Genomic DNA, 17260 nt, shown 5'->3' with positions numbered 1-17260 from the left:
GGCAGGGGGGTGTATTGCGCAGGGAAACTGCTGGCTCCATGCTGGGAGTTTTCTGATCCACAAAAGGGCACAGCTCTAAGCAGCCTGATGTGGGCTCAGAGGTGACCCTGTCTGAGTGGAAGGATGCACAGGAGACCTCCTCACTTTCCTTGCTGTACAAATATCCCCATGATCTTGCAATCCTATATAAACAATTCTTCTATAGCACTGTTATTTACAAAGACAACATGTAGAAAAATATGTGCTCCAAAATATCGATGCCTAGCAACCAGCACAGCAATTCCTGAAAATCCACTTAAAGAGAATTTCAGGGGCTGGACCATGCACTTGTTAGCTGCTTTTTGTCATTGGAATAGCACGTTACAGATAAAGGAAGGTCTAAGAACTTGCTTGACTGCTTTCTGATAGTTATTCTGTGAACTGAAGTATGACAGGATGAGTCAAGATGGACCCATTATGTCAGGCCTGTGCACAACTTGCCTCAAACAAATTAATGCCTGAACAGCACAAGCAGAAAAGAAATTAAATGTCCAGGGAATTTTGGTAAGGCAATACTAGAGCTTAGGTTCATGCCATAACTACTCAAAATGCTCGTCATTAGGGCATGGTTTGTCTGAAGTCATGAGGGTAAAAGGGAGAGAAATCCTCTGTTTTGTTATTTTTCTTCTCACAGAACTCCATATCCCGTCTCCATTACATAAAAGCATATTACAGACATATTGTTAAATTGATTCAGGGGTTGCAAGGACAAGCAGGTCCCAACCAAGGAAGCAATTTTATTGCCTTAGCCTTCTATAACCCCAGCGTTCTCTCTTTGCATTCCACTTCTTCCTGTAGTTCTGTATTTCTCTAGAGGAAATTTCTGATTGAACGGGTGCTGAAAGCAAGCTAAATTATCCCAATAAGCCTTTTGGATCTGAAAGTCTAGGAACTGAGCTCTGTCCATTTCATACAGTGGACTGAAATGAAAGAGTAGGGGTGAGAACATTAATTTTTGTATGTTGAGCTTGAGCCTCCCTTTTTATTCTGAGAGGTAATTTGATTTAATTATTTGCCTTTTAGGTAGAGTGTTCTTGAACGACAAAAATAATTAAATAAAAACAAGTGAGTGATCTTTGTGCTAGTAAGGGCATATGAATAATAGCACTATGACCCACTGGCAGAGGAGGGGAAGGGGAAGAAGAAAAACACTGCTCACTGGGACTCACTCTTCATTGGTCATCCCAGAGCATCATGTGGCCACGGCTCCTTTTTAAAGATAAGTGCTCTTCTCCTGGAGCTCATTATAGTCTCCAGTCCTGCACTTCTGTTCAAACCTGTGGAAGGCATCTTTCTAGCCTGACAAGATGTGTGACCATTTTGTGGGCACCTGGAAGCTCCTTTCCAGTGAAAACTTTGAGGACTATATGAAAGAACTGGGTGAGAATTGCTATTTCAACTTCTTCTATCTGGAACAGGGAAGGAATGCCAGTTTTGATCTTTACTTGCTTTTTTTGGCTGTGCTGTTTGTCAAGGGGGGTTTAATCCAGTATTTTGATCAGATAGTCTTAAACTGAAGAATTCGTCTGTTTCAAAAAGTGGTGTTAAAATCCTAAAAAGCAGAAAAACATTACTTGACGGGAATAATTTCAGGTAAGTCAAGTCTATGCATGCTTTATTAGTAGGTTTATAAATGGAAGTAAAACACACCACTGGATTATTTTGTGTGAATTTGCTTTTATCCTTGGACATGCAAATTGGTGTGATGCTAGAAAGCAGCAAGTTTCCTAATGTTTATGAGCAACACACCTAAACAGCTTTAAAATGCTGCTGGATTAGGACACCAGTTAATTGCCATGGCTATTATATTGAATGAAACTCTGTAGCTGGCTCCAGTGGATATTAATAAAGACAATTGCATGGATTCATGTAGATACTTGCAAGATTTGATGTCTAACACTTTTCTCTAAAGGTGTAGACTTCTAACTTAGAATTAAAATTGGGATTTAAAAGGTTTCAACATTCTGTTAGTGTGGAGGAAGCAGGGGGTGACTTGCACTGATTCAATTACCACATGCTAAAAGCTGGGGGGATTATTTGCAGTTTAGGGGTAAAATACTTACTGTGACTTATCCTGACAGCTTTCAATGAGTGAGACTTGCACTCTTAATCTTTACTCCAGATTTTACTCAGGACATAGCACTTGCCAGCTATTTCTTAATCATTTCCTTACATTCAACCTACCCATTTGCAAATATAAAAAGCTTGAGGTTTTTTCATTGTTTGTTTGTGTTGTTGGCTTTGTGGCTCAGAAACTGTCATATATTCCTGCTTATTTACATTTAGATACAATTAGCATACAATTTATTGTACAAGCTACTAAAATTATTCTGAACAGGTTTATGTGCAGATATCTGGCATTCATATATAATCTCAGTCTTCAAAATACTACTTTTAGTGTTTTGACAATGACAGAGAATTTCCTTACAGCAACCCACCCAACTTGGTCTATAGCAGAACCAAGTAAGATTTTACAAAAGAATCTCTCTAAAATAGAATTGTTAACACTCAGAAGACAATAGCAGAAAAATCACAGAGGGATTTTTTTTTCCAGCATATAAGACAAAAGGATTGAGGAAAGATAAAAAATTCATAGTGCCCTATCTTATTTACAGGTGTGGGGTTTGCTACCAGGAAGATGGCTGGTGTAGCCAAGCCTAATGTAACTATCAGCATCAATGGTGATGTGATTACCATCAAAACAGAAAGTACCTTCAAAAACACAGAGGTCTCTTTCAAGCTGGGTGAAGAGTTTGATGAGACCACAGCAGATGACAGAAAAACAAAGGTGAGTCCCAAAATGGCATTTTGCAAATACATCTCTCAGAAGGGATGTGGGAGCAGCAGGGCAGAGCTGTGATTTTGAATCAGTGCAGAAATACTGCCTCCACAGGTAAGACTGCTGAGGGTGCTTAGTGCTTTGTGCTGTTTGGACGTGGAGAGTCTTCTCCTGAGACCAGAGTGCCCTGATGAAACAGCCACACTTTGTTTTTTCACTTTGGTAGAATGTCATAACCCTAGAGAATGGTGTGCTGAAGCAGGTGCAGAAGTGGGATGGAAAAGAGACTATCATAAAGAGAAAGGTGGTGGATGGGAACCTGGTGGTGGTAAGTTAATTTTTGTTACTTAATCGCTGAATTCAGTGTGCAGAGTTCATGTTTAGCTGATGTATGCCTTTGGATTCAAACACATGGAGGGAAAGATTCTGAAAGGGCTCTGTGCACTTGGTGAGAAGTCTCTCTGATTGAGTCTAGAGTGTAGGCTAAAACTGAAGAGCTGTTAAACTTATGGAATGGTATGAAGGTGCCTGTTCTCCATAGCAAGACACGGTTGGGAAAGTGTAAGAAGAAAAACCAACATCCTTATGAGGGAAACTTATATATTTCAGAATCTCTAAGTCCTGGACAGTATAGAGGAAGCATTAGCAAAGGCCACATTAACTACGTCCACTCTATGCTGATGCAGAGTACTCCTGCTCATCTTCAGCAGAGGCTTAGAGCCCTCTGTGGGAATCCTGCTCTGCATCACCAACAACTGTGTTCATAATATGATGTTAGAGCAAGGAAACCTGTGTCCAAGCTCTGTTGGTTGGTTTTACCTGGTCAGACTACTGTGCTTGACCTGGTGCCAGGAAGGCCTACATACAGTCTGGCGCTTCCCAGCTCTGCTCTACAGTTTTAGAAAACACACTTTGAAGAATCTGGGACAGGACTAAATCTATGCTCATAAAAGGCAGCTGAGATTCCTGCATGCTGCAAAACTATACACATACACAAAATTCCTGAAGAGTTCTGCCCTCCCCTAAGGAAAAATAATATGTCCATAAACTCAATACTTAAATTCCTTTGGATAGAGACCAGAGGAGAAGAAACAGAAATAGTTTTTAATAACAACTTCATTAAGAAAGACTGAACAAACCAGAGTTTGATCTAACTGAAAAATAGATGAGGACAGAGCCTAACTTGCAGAGGCTGACACTGGCAGCTGCAAGTCAGAAAGCTCTCTGTGTGCATGAGTTGTGCTCACGTGTGTGAAGACAACCACAGCTGCAAAAGGTGAAGGGAAAAAAGGTTAGTGCCCCACTCCAGGGACCAGTCAGCCTGGACAGAAGTCCTAGGAGTCTTCTGTAGAGATTTTAAAGAAAAGATTAGAAATCTCCCAGGGGTCAATACAGTAGTTCTTGAAAATTCTTTCACTCCTGTGCTTGTTTTCCAGTCTTCTGTTGCTGAAGCTCTCAAAACTGAGTTCCACTCTTTTAGCAATTGCCTATAGAGGCAGAGAAATGCAATTTTTTCTTAAACTGGTTCCCAATAGATAAGTAATTCTCTACCTTCTGACTAACAAACATTTAGTAAGAGTTTAAAGCTTACTGAATTATCTTTTCTTTCCAGGAATGCACCATGAATAATGTTTCCTGCAAAAGAACCTATGAAAAAGCATGAAGAAGCCACCTTCACACAGGACTAATGCTTAAAGCTGGAGTAAAACAACTTAACCAAAGGAGAAAAGCCCCACAAATCTGTTTTAAAGAGAACTGTACTTTTTTCAGATATATCCCAAAGCAGTTACACGCATTTAATCTAATTTGTTGTGCCTATTCAATAAAATGTTCTGCTTTCTACAACATGTGGTTATGCTGGAGTTTGTCAGGGCTTGGGGGCCATGCAGTGTGGGAAGGGTGCTGGGCAGGAAAGCACCACATGAGAGGCACTGCCACTCTCAGCCATGTCACCCATCTCCCTGAGGAGAGAGCACCAGAGCCAGTCCAGGGAGTGGCACTTGTGTCACAGTGACAGATGGACCCCAAACACCCATCTGGGAGTGCTGTGGGGGGCTGCCCCTGCAAGGAGTCTGTGCTCAAGGCAATGGGGCTGCTCTGCTCGGCTTCCAGCAGAGCTGGTTGTTCCTGGGGCAGGGAGCAGGATGGTCTGTGGGTGACCAGTTTTGGCTTCCAAACATGAGCAGGGTACCAGGCACCTTCTCTGTGCACAAATGCAGACAATTTTAAACCTGGAGACCATTTGAAGCAGCTTGATCTTATCCTTTTTTTGCCTGATCTTATCCTTTGTTTACCTCAACTGTGAAATTATAGCAGTTAGAGCTTTCACCTGTGATTATTTTGTCAAGGTGCCTATCTTGACCATCTCATTTTGACCTAGATGGGCTAAAAGCCTGGAATTAATAACCATAGCTTTAAAAATACTCAGGTTGACTAAAAGTCTGCACAAGTTTGTTGGTGGAACAACCTCCTTTATTCCCTGCATGCATTTTCTACCAGCTCATTAGGCTTGATCAGTCTTGGGAACTTGAGCCTTTCCAGATGCAAAGCCCTTTGGTACACCATGTTTTTCAACTCTGCTTATATCTGAACTGCCATCTTCTACTGCCCATAGGCCTGATGTCCTATTTCAAAACTCTGCATCTACAGAAGCCATGACTTCTACACCTGGGAGGGCTTCAATTGAGGACAAAAAAAAAATCGAGATTTCTAGAGAAAACCTGGACAATATGTGTAAAAGGGTTGTCTTATCCACTAAATGGGGAAATGAGTGATTAAGATCTCTGATCTAGAGTGATCTAGAGTGATTAAGATCTCTGAACCAAATTCCACATATTCCTGACGTTCCCAAAGTCAGCTGTCAGAGGTGATGGCTGAGTCCCTACTGCTAGCAGCAGAGACCTCTCATACACTTGAACTTTCCACTGAATTACTCGGGTTGTTTCCAAGTTTTTGCACTATTTATACAACAGGATAGGGAAATGGAAGGACTTTTGCATTGTACATGAGCCGAGGAGTCATTTAAAAGCAATGCCAAAGACTATCAGTAAATTCTGCAGAAAATGTTTAGATAACCATGAACAAACAACTCCTGTGTTTTAACCTTGGCTTCATTGCTTGTGAAATCTCACCAGTTTAGAGAACAGCAGCTGCATATGGGATGGAAGAATGCTTCAGAGTGTATATATATATCTATAACTCCATATATGTACTCCATATATATACTACTAAATCTATTTAGCACTTAACAAAACCAAAACTATTTATGACAGTTAGGATACAACTACACTTTAGTGGTAGAAAATCTGCACGAGAGTGATGGTTGCAAGAAGAAGAAACATTGATTTAAATAAACTACATATAGGCATTAAATATCAGCCCATAGGCATTAAATATCAGCCCATAGTATTCTATCATCCACAGATTTGGAAATACTCTGTCAGAGGTAAAAGTTCCAATATTTCGATATTTGTATGGCAGATTTTATTTTCCAGAAATCTTACATTCTGAATTCAGCCAGCAGTTACAATTGTAACATTCACAGCCTAACATTTCAGCAAAGGGTAATCTCTTCTAAAAGCATCACCCTTTATTTTGTTACCTGGTGAATGACTTTGAACTTTGTGAATTAATCAAGACACTTAAACTTCTATTTTTGGAAATTTCAAAAAAGTGACATTCTGTCTATAAACCTGAACAGGGATAGCTTCATTAGGAAGTATTAGTGATGCTTTTCCTAGAATATGAACATGTTTGGAATTTAGTCTCTGAAGAAGGACAAAATTTATTGTCTGGGAACAGCAGCAGTCTAGGGACTGCTTGGATAAATGGAGGTGATTCCTCTCTGTCAAGAAAAGGTGTGTGCTCTCAGACCCAGGTGGAGGTGGGACACACATTTCTAAGGGCTAAAGTCAGGTCAGTGTCTTGTCCTCACCTGCAGAGCAGCACAGGTCTCCCTCTCTCTCCTGTCATGCTGAACTATTGTCCAAAAGTCAGTAACCACCCCAGAGCATTCCTTTCTGCCAAAGAAGGATCCTACTAAACCCCTACAAATCCATGGACAGCACACTTATCACAGCAGCACCTTGGATGCTGCAAGGAGTAGATCTCTTCCCCTCTCCACATTCACTCACCACTCCTTTACAGGTTTCTTGGACAACAAAAGGGAAAGGTGACTCACACCCACAGATTACTGGCAATTCAGGAGAAACATGAGGAAAGGCTTATTGTGATCATGGATCTATCAGTTGTTCTTCTCTTTTTCTTTCAACTATTTATTTCCATTGGAAAGAGCTGGAAGGACTTTTGTGTCCTGGCCAGTCAAGCCCTGTGTGTGCAGTGCAGCCTGGACTGGATCCCCCAGCCCAGCTGTCCCAGTCTGTTTTTTGTAGGATGCTCCAGCTAAGGGACAAGAAGCTCTTTGCACCCTCCAATGTAGCTACAGGGAAAAGGGAGGCTGCTGGCCCCATGTTCAGCATTGATCCTTCAGCTTCATAGAGTCAATGCTAAAACATCATTGGTGTCCTCACAGCAAGTCCCTCTTTGACCTCTGTTCTCCCCTTCTATTTCTGTTTTCTTCATTGCTCCCCTGGGAATCTATTTAGACTTTTTGGGCCTTGGATTTGCCTAGGTCATATTTCCTTTAAATAAATTCACATGTTTATTTTCTGTATTTCTTTAAATGGTATCTTTATCTCTAATTTATCTCTGAATTCTTAGTTCTCTATTTTTATCAAGTTTTAGCTTTATCTCTTGTGCTTCTTCACAATCTCCAATTTCAATGTTATAAATCCTGTTTTACATGAACTATAAGCAAAACAAGGGAATCAAGGCTCTCCCTTATCATATGTACTCACAATCCTTGATGCTTTTTTCTGCTTTAAACTCCAAGAAAAGATTGGTTTCCACAATTATTTCTACTGAGATATAATTCCCTGCTCTTGTTCTTTCTAAACTGCAAGTCCTTTAAATAAAAGTACTGTTTTTTCTTGGTGACAAAGAGATAGATGGTAGCAATGTCAACATTGTTTGAGACTGCTTAAGACTGGGGTTTTGTCTGAATAAATAATTCTCTGTTACTTTTGTTCTTAAGGGTACTGGTACTGCAGTGTAGCTGTTCTATTCTGACTAATTTCCTCTTCTTGAATTTCTTTGGGCCTAATTTTACAACATCCCAATCATCTTTTATTCCCAAAGGCACCAGCCTTGTCTTGTTAAAGTGTCTTTATGTGGATAAGACAATTAAATAAAAGAACAAGGAATGCCTGAGGAGCAACGGTAGCATATTTTCATATTATTTCTCGAGCAATAATGGATAGTTTCATTTAGAAGTAGTTTTCTCATTTTCAGAGATGGTATAAAAGACCTAGCTATTCTTTATACAAAATGTGATATTATTCATCTCTGCTTTAGAGGAGCTTTCTGTGGACAACACCTTCAAAGACTGACATTTTCTTACTTATTACAGGTACAGCATCTGCTTCCTATTGTGGGGGAGAAAGAGTTCTTTGCCGTGATTATATTTTTAATCACTCCAGACTTTTACTCCTCACACTGAGCTGTCATTAGACCTGTGCAGCAAGGGAAGCTCTTTTCAGCTTCCCATGCTGATGTTATTATTGAAGGGTTTAAACACATTTGGCATATATCACCAAAATATGTGACTGAAGACCTTCTTATTTCCCACAAACACCATGTAAACCACAGACTACAACAATTTCACTCCTCAGACTCTATTATTTACTGTTCCAGTGTGTTGCCCTTCTTCCTTATGACAGCTTTCAATCAGGACCTAAACCTCACCTTCCTTGGCACACTACCTTTTCCATCTCATTCTTTCAACTCTAAACACAAGAAACTTGGTCCCACCACCTATAATCCCAGTATCTCTGCCCTTAAAATGTAGATCTGAACAGTTTTCATAGGTTGCCATAACCCAGAAATTACAGTCATACAGAAAAGACAAACAGGTGGCTATTGTTCACCCAAGTTGGAAAGAAGCTTCTAGTCTTGGCATGTACCAAGCAATAATTTTCCCCAGGAAGATGATTTAGGAAGAGGAAGGACAGAACTACATCTGATGTGGTCTTGCACTAAATAGTTGAGGTGTCTCTAGTTACAAAGCTTCAAATTCCTGCCTGTCACATGCATATGTGGTTTATGATTTCTTTGTGTCTGTTTTTTACTAATCGTTAGACAATAGTTCTAAATGTGTATTAAAAAAAAAAAAAACAAAAAAACAAAAACCAAAACAAAACAAAAGTCGAGTTTTAAATGCTGAAAAGTCTAATCTTTCAATCCTTCAATTTTAGCGTGGCAGAAAATATTCTGGTGGTCCTGGTGTACACCAAGCTGAATACGAACCAGGAACATGCGTTGATGTCCTGGGCTGCATTGAGAGTGTGTGAGGTTGAAGGAGATTTTCCTTCCCTTCTATTCTGCAGCAGCCTCCTGAGGAGGGGAAGTGGAGGGAAAGGTGCTGATCTCTCTCTGGTATCCAGGGATAGGATGTATGGGAATGGTTCAAAGTTGTCTCAAGGGAGGTTCAGATCTCGCACTAGGAAGCACTTCTTTAGTGAGAGACAGGTCATACACTGAAACAGGCTTCCTAGAGAGGTGGTCAAACCCCAGGCCTGTCAGTGTTTAAGAGTCATTTGGACAAGGCTTAACAACATGCTGTAACTTTTGGTCAGCCCTGGCTTGGTCAGGCAGTAGGATGAGATGGTTGTTACAGATTTCTGTTCTCTATGGTGACTGCAGGACAATAGTACTGGGAGGACAGTGGGAGCTGGGTTTTGTAGGGAGAACAATGCTCCTGTACTTGTCTCTGTGCTGCTGACATCCCCCTGCAGTGTGCCCTGACCTCTCTGCAGGTGCAGTGGTAACATCCTATCCCATCCCCATCCCCATCCCATCCCATCCCATCCCATCCCATCCCATCCCATCCCATCCCATCCCATCCCCATCCCATCCCCATACCATCCCATACCATCCCATCCCCATCCCCATCCCCATCCCCATCCCCATCCCCATCCCCATCCCCATCCCCATCCCATCTCATCCCTATCCCCATCCCATCCCCATCACATCCCCATCCCCATCCCCATCCCCATCCCCATCCCCATCACATCCCCATCCCCATCCCATCCCATCCCATCCCATCCCATCACATCCCATCCCATCCCATCCCATCCCATCCCATCCCCATTCCATCCCCATCCCCAGGCACTCCCCGTGTCCTGGTGTGCCCGGTGAAGGGAGCCAAGGCAGCGTCACCCAGAGCCTTGCTGCTGGCACGGCTGCCCTGGACAAGGTGCACATTGTCTCGCCCTGGCACTGCCTCCCCTATTGGCCAACCCCCACTGCCACGGGCACGGGACCTCTTTAAAGGGAGACCACTACACCTCCCTGGGGCACACAGCCTCTGACTGCCACCACGAGCTGCTGTGGCCACTGCCTCTCTCTGCAGGAGCAGCGCCTCACAAAGCCAGAACGATGTGTAACCGATTTGTGGGAACCTGGAAACTCATCTCCAGTGAAAATTTTGATGACTATATGAAAGAATTGGGTGAGAAATGTTCTGAGTTTGTTTGTTTGTTTGTTTGTTTGTTTGTTTGTTTTTGTTTTCCTTTTTGTTAGTAAGTTTTTTCTTAGTAAGTTAGTTAGTAAGTTTGGGAAGGCTCTGCTCATGGATGCTGCCTTCTTTCTTGCCAAAAAAAAAGCCCTTAATTACTCTTCAAACATAATTTAATGTCTTTTTTTTAAGCATCCAAATTGAAAAAGGTAGGTGATGAATTACTATTATAAATTTACTTCTGCCTAACTGATACGAATCAATTTAATAAGTTTTTCTGTCATGAGAGTAATCTATGGGGATACAGATTTTTTTTGTTTCCTCTTGATTGCACTACTAAACTTGTGACTTATGATAATTCACAATATATAATGGAGCTGATGTCTCATGACACTGTAGTTTCAGACATCTAAATACTGTGAATGAATCTATCTGTTACTGAAGAATGCCAGGAACGTAACAAATTAAGCATTGTTTTTCATTTTAATGCTGGCTTCATTCCTGTGTGTCAAGTGCATAGACAGTCAGCTACTGCATTGCTTTTGCTGTATAAATGTTTCACTGATTCCCTTTATTTGAAATGTTAGACTGAATAACAAAAGAATTGCAGTTAATTAACTAGCCAGGGCAAATGTGGGAGAAAAGTCCAGCTGCAGATATTTTTCTGAACCTCTGAACGAATTCTGAAAGAATTGCTTAGTATGGAATAATTATTGCAAATAGTTTTATAATTTGTAGATAACTATACCCTTTTTTACAGATCTTTTCGTTTGAGCATGGCATAGCATTAACATGGCACTAACTGCAGCTATCCCTTTTCTGCCCTTATGAAGCAGTGATACATCACCAGTGGCTTCATTCCTGGTTGCCCCAAACCCCACAGCCTGTAGACAATGAACTGGACTGGAGAGGATAAGGCAATACAAAAGGTTTTTGGCATGGGTTTTTCCTGGAAGCTCTTTGCAGCTCTCAGCTCTTATGCCTCCATGTTTTTTATATTTCATACTTGTACTTTTCACCGAGGTTTAGACGCAAGGATCCTTAAAGGATGTTAATAACAACTTAGGAATTACCCAGTCTTCAGTATGTTATAATATAAGAACCAGCATATTGGCAATTCAGTGCCCAGTTTCTTCCTTGCAGCTATTAACAAAGGTACAAATTCTCAGATTTGTCAAGGATTTTTTAAAAGGATTTTTACTATTTTTTATGAGAACCACACTCTTCCTCTTAATTTTTCTACTTATTCTATCTATATTAAATTAATGCAGATTTGTAACCAACCATGTTTCTTCTTAGCTAATTGTGCACAGCTCTATAATTGTGTATATCTTTACTTCCTGCTGAAGGTGCACTCTTACCAGCTGGGGCTGCCTCAGCCCCTGAACACTGAGATTTCCATTCCTACCTCTGTCTCAGTAGTGTCTCATCTAAAGAATGAGTGTTTCATCTAAATCAGGCATTGAAGTATTCAAGAAGAAACTCTTCCTTATTCTTCCACTGAAGAATAATGAGAAGATACTGAGTTTGTCGCTTCTAGAATGCAATGATTTTTTTGTTTCTGATTTCCAGGAGTGGGCTTAGCTGCCCGGAAACTAGGTGGCCTGGCAAGGCCTGATGTGATCATCAGTATGAAAGGGGACATAGTGACCATCAGAACTGAAAGCACCTTTAAAAATACAGCCATCTCCTTCAAACTGGGCCAGCAGTTTGATGAAACAACAGCAGATGACCGGAAAGTCAAGGTAAGGGGGCTGATGATCTCTGAGTGGTCTGAACATCTCATAGAACACCAGCGGAAATTTTACCTACTCTCTTAATTCACCTTAAGTTTTCCAAACTACTGAAATAAAGCACTGAAAGAAGACACAGTATAGTGCTGAATATAATGTTACTGAGCATGCCATTATGCCCGAGTGCATAGTTTGCTGAACGCAAGGTGAATTGCTACTCTAAACTGCAAAGCTCAGCCTGCAGTCTGAAACTCCTCTCTTGGAATTTGCAGAGTGTTGTAACCTTGGAGAAAGGGTCATTGGTGCAAGTGCAGAAGTGGAATGGCAAAGAGACCACGATAAAGAGAAGACTTGTTGATGGGAAGATGGTGGTGGTAAGTTCATGTTCCTTGTACACTGCTAAAGGTCAGAAGGATACAGCCTTCAGCACATTTCTGTGTAAACAGACTATCAATTTTGGCTTACTCTTTGAATAATGAAACAAATTAAAGGAGAGAAAAATGGAACCAAGCTTAGAAAACAGCTGGAAAGAAATAAATGTTGTTGCATACAGCAACTTGTCTTCAAAGCGACTATATTGGCAGAGCTGCCATAAGTTGACAGCATACTTACCACTCTCAACATTATTTTCTTAAAAGGAATAAGGTTTAAAAATAACAGAAACCTGTGAAATGGAAACAAAAGTTTACAAGCAGGATACTGCTGTCCCTGAAACAGTTCGCTCCTTTTCACTACTTGGCCAAGCCAGAGAGATAAAACTCCTAGCTGTAATGGTCACTATTAAAATTAAGATTTCACTTTGTTCATTAAAGTTTTTTAATATTGGAGTCAAACTAATTTTAGCAACTTGTTTGAAGTCAGCAGCATTATACTTTTACATGTTAGCTTGTTCTGACTGTCTTTTCTTATAAGTTCTCATACATAGAATCATAGGATGGTTTGGGTTGAAAGGAACCTTAGAGATCATCTAGTTCCAACCTACTGTCACAAACAAGGACAGCTTTCACCAGACCAGGTTACCCAAAGCCCCATCCAGTCTGATCTTGAATGTTTTCAACGATGGGGCATCCACAACTTCTCTGGGTAACCTGTTCCTGTGCCTCACTACCCTCACGGTAAAGAATTTCTTCCTAGTATCTTATCCAAACCTCCCCTCTCTCAGTTTAAAGCAATTCCCCCTTGTCCTGCCATTGCACAGCCCTGTAAAAAGTCCATCTCCAGCACTCCTGAAACCTCCCTTCATGTAGGAAGGTTGATTTGTTTTTGTATCTCTGCATGACTGCATTTTTTGTAAGACTTTCTAATTATTAAACCCTCTTCATGAAGCAGAGAGGTAAAAGTTCCTCCTCTGTCAGCGTCCTGCTGCCTGCCCCTTGCCTCAGAGAGGGCTGTGGAGGACTCCTCCTCCTCCTTTGCAGACCAAGGAAGTATTTTTTTAACATCCTGTTGCCTTTGTCGCATGCATCCTGTGACTGTGAGTCAACAGCAGCCACTGAAGGCTGAGGGTGAGAGGGGTGAGAAGGCCAAGAGAAATATTTTGTGACTCAGAGGAGCAAAGATTTTTTGGGCCTGTAGCCTGACCTTTGAGATACCCAGGCTACTTCTGCTTCTACACAAAAAAAAACATTACTACTTTGAAAATTTGAAAGCGTTGGTGGGCCATGACATAAAAACTAGGAGAGGCTAACATTTCTGACAAGTTAGCAATAATACCAAGGAAAGTAAATTTGTTTCAGCTTCCAGTTTGTGGAAGCTGAGCCTAATTTTGCAATCTTTTTGTCATTAAATGCCACTTAATGAAGTTTAAAGCTGTTAAAATAGAACAGCTCTATTTGCAATATAAAAATAGCTTTGCTGTTTGCTCTAAAAACATGACATCTGGATTTTCACTGACTTCAGAGGTTACTGCAGCAGACACAACTGCTGTCAGCAAAATGTTTATATTAATATTTTCCTTTATGCCTTAGGAATATGCCATGAAAGGGGTTGTCTGCACCAGAGTTTATGAAAGAGTGTGAAGAAGTTCCCTCTCTGCACCGAACCAGAATTGGCTCTAAAACATCATCTTAGTTCAGTGACCAAAGCCTCATGCACTGTGCTTCTTTATTTTATTTTATTTTATTTTATTTTATTTTATTTTATTTTATTTTATTTTATTTTATTTTATTTTATTTTATTTTATTTCCTTTTATCAGGAAAATTACTACACCATAATTTGGTATTTCAGAGCCATAGTATAACTAATCCAAAATGTTGTGGTGATCCAATAAAAGCTTCTCAACACAGAAAATAGTGTCTGGCTCCACATGAATGATTGCTGTTTACTTCTTGACTGGTGCTATCTTTTCTGTTGATGGTGTCTGTACACAAAAGGTCAGACTATTTCTGAGTAAAACAGTGAAACGCAAGTAATCCGTATCTGAGAGAGGGCTAACACTGCTTCTTTGGTTTGTGTAAAAAAAAATCTCCTGGACTCAATATTCTTTTCCCACAAAAGATTTTATTGCTGAATATCTCCTACAGGGAAAATTGTCTTTACCACCAGAATTTTTGACATTCAGTATGATATGTCATTGTAGCCTTATAGTCTTAGCACATCATTGTTTCATACTAATCTCAAGAAGCTTATATTACTTTTAGTACCAGGATTTATATGCTGGCATTTATTTGGAAGAAAACAGATACTGGATGGAAAAAAATTGGAATGCATTCCATATTTGTCTGCCAAAAGAGCAGATAAACCCATGAAACAAAGTGTGGAGCAGGTGTGAATGAACTCCAGAAGCCCTAAGGCTAGAGGGCTTCATTTATAAAGTGCTCAGCAATCAAGCCTACTTCCAGCACAGTATTTAAATGTATGCTCAACATTAACCACACAGAGGAGTTGCATTGGGTACAGTTTACTGTCAAGCCTAACTGAGTAGCTACTATTCATTCCTTCCACTGCACTTACTCTGCTTTTATTTAAGAAAAAAAAAAAAAAAAAAAAAAAAAAAACCAAGAAAACAGAAACTTCTGGAAAGCTATTTAACCAAAAAGCACTGTGGCAGGTTATTAATACTTGCCTCGACTGGCCAGTGGTCAGTATCGCTGCCACATTCACACTAAACACATTTCATCCTGTGTCACAGCCTCTGTGCTATCACACAGAGCTCCCACCTCCTCGGTGGGGTTAAAGCAACTGTGAGAGGCTCATGTGTTTATCTTGGCTCATTAAGAGCAGCAGAGCTGATATGAACCTTTGCCTACTGGTTTTACAGGCAAGAGCACAAGTGCTCAAGGTTAAGACAGATCCTGAACGTCAGAATCCAAACTGGTTTAGCCAAGCAGAGAGTGAGGAGATGGATATCATATGCAAATGAAAGATATAAAGGTCATCTTTCTTCTCTATCCACCACTGGAAAAGCCAGAATCTGGGCCCGGGTTTGGGTACATTTTTATGTAGATGCAGTCTAACTGCAGGCAGCTGCCAGAGGGCAAACAGGACGAATCCTAGAAAATACAAGCAGTGAGAGAAAGCTGTGGGGTTTATGGACAGCAGTTTTAAGGGAAAATTTATCCTGGTCTCTACATTTGATGAAGGGACAAATGCCCCATCTTTAACCTTACCATTAAAACTCACCCCTATGAGTATCAGAGTTTCTGAGACTCCAGTCCTCAGTGATTGTAACAAGGAATGGAGGCAGAATGATGCCTCGTGTATCGTCTTTTGCAAACAGAATGTAATCATGTATTTTGAGTGAAGATATTTTACCAGGCTTCCATAAGAACAGGCATACAGTATGAACTCTCATTATACATGGCCCTCCAGATTATTCTCCTAGTGTCTTAACAGAGAGCCAGAGATGTTTCTGACAGCTCAGAATCTGCCTGACATGGACTTGTGAATCTGGATTTCTGCTCTGCAGTTTCTTCGTTCCCTTCCCTTGCAGTCTAACACAGTCCCAGTGAAGCTGCTGGAGCTGCTCACCCAGCCTGGCTCTTGGAAGCTGGAACTTTTCCAGAGCCTTTTAAGCAGAGTTCACCTCCCACCCTGAGCCACAGGCAAGGGAGAAGATACTGCAGCAAACAAGCTCTGTATTTCCTTGGCTTTTCCTAATGCAACCTGTAAATACTTCTTAAGTTAAATGCAAAATCTTCTCTCCAATCGGTATTAGTTTTCAGCTTTTTATTTCCTTAGGCAAAGGAAATAAATGTTTACTTAGGTACAAACTACTGGATCTGGAAACAGTAACAGAATAAAAACAAAGGATTTCTCATCTACTCTTCATTTATTTATTTACTGTCATCTCTGTTTCTGTGACATAATCCATCTCTCTCTTCCTCTTCTAAAGAAAACTTTAGTTGCAGTTATTTTTCCAGAGATTTGGAATTAAAATAATGATAGCGAAATTCCTACCTAAATACAGATATGCTGTTTAGGAGCCTACTATTTGGCACTTTCACTCTACACAAAGGTCACACAAAAATGTCATGAGAGCTGGAGACTTTCCAGAACAGGATAAGTGCAGCAGCACTGATAGTGTTGAAGGCTAAAACAATAGGGCAGGTGGTACAAATCAGCACAGAAACTGAGCACTTTGGGCTACTGCTGTCTGTAAAGCAATCTTTGGGGTCTCCAGGAGAATTTAGGGGAAATATGAACTTTTGAATCTCAAGGTCTTCTTCAGGTCTTACTATGAATTAGTTTTTCTTCTTTCTTAAACTTTTTATACAGGCCAGATACTTCTGGAATGAACATCTAGGCTGAGGTACAATGTCTGTGACTTTAAATGTACTTTCACATTGACAAACAATCCATTTGCTATTTTCCTAGCTTGCGTATGGGCCTAGCCTAGAAATATTGGCAGTGTGATGCTGTGCATAAATAGCATTATTTAAAGCAATCAGCTTCATCAGGCACCCACTCCAGGCAATGAAGTCCTGGCTCAGTTGAAAACACCACACTCAGATTCCTCTCCCACTGGTCACTCTTTGTGTAAGTTTCTTAAGCCTCTGTCTCACCACTGTTTTGCCTGCATCTCCTGAGGTGGTGGAAATTGCCTGCATGGGGTACTCATCCTCCAGTTGCTGCAGGTCTGGCACCATTCCCTGCCTCTGCCCTCTCTGACATCTGCTGGGGAAGAAGGCTGTCAC

The 17260-nt window shown here is 40.8% G+C and overlaps 2 protein-coding genes across 3 annotated transcripts; both read left to right on the top strand.

Annotated features, from left to right (window-relative positions):
• Positions 1-1263: 1263 nt before the first annotated feature.
• LOC102073851 (fatty acid-binding protein, adipocyte) lies at positions 1264-4663 on the top strand. Its single transcript, XM_026790718.2, has 4 exons — positions 1264-1419; positions 2655-2827; positions 3045-3146; positions 4431-4663. Exons 1-4 carry the CDS (start codon positions 1347-1349, stop codon positions 4479-4481), a joined length of 399 nt encoding a protein of 132 aa, XP_026646519.1. The 5' UTR covers positions 1264-1346; the 3' UTR covers positions 4482-4663.
• Positions 4664-10206: 5543 nt separating this feature from the next.
• LOC102073682 (myelin P2 protein) lies at positions 10207-14414 on the top strand. 2 transcript variants are annotated; one of them, XR_012582946.1, is made up of 5 exons: positions 10207-10385; positions 11964-12136; positions 12397-12498; positions 14092-14248; positions 14309-14414. XR_012582946.1 is itself a non-coding variant. In XM_005479405.4 (4 exons), exons 1-4 carry the CDS (start codon positions 10313-10315, stop codon positions 14140-14142), a joined length of 399 nt encoding a protein of 132 aa, XP_005479462.1. In that variant the 5' UTR covers positions 10207-10312; the 3' UTR covers positions 14143-14414. The 2 variants fall into 2 exon arrangements, 1 of the variants encoding a protein (XP_005479462.1); XM_005479405.4 differs by having other exon boundaries at positions 14092-14414.
• Positions 14415-17260: the final 2846 nt, after the last annotated feature.

This window comes from Zonotrichia albicollis, chromosome 1 (genome assembly GCF_047830755.1).
Source record: "Zonotrichia albicollis isolate bZonAlb1 chromosome 1, bZonAlb1.hap1, whole genome shotgun sequence".
Classification (NCBI taxonomy): domain Eukaryota; kingdom Metazoa; phylum Chordata; class Aves; order Passeriformes; family Passerellidae; genus Zonotrichia; species Zonotrichia albicollis.
This window is presented reverse-complemented; position numbering and strand designations above follow the sequence as displayed.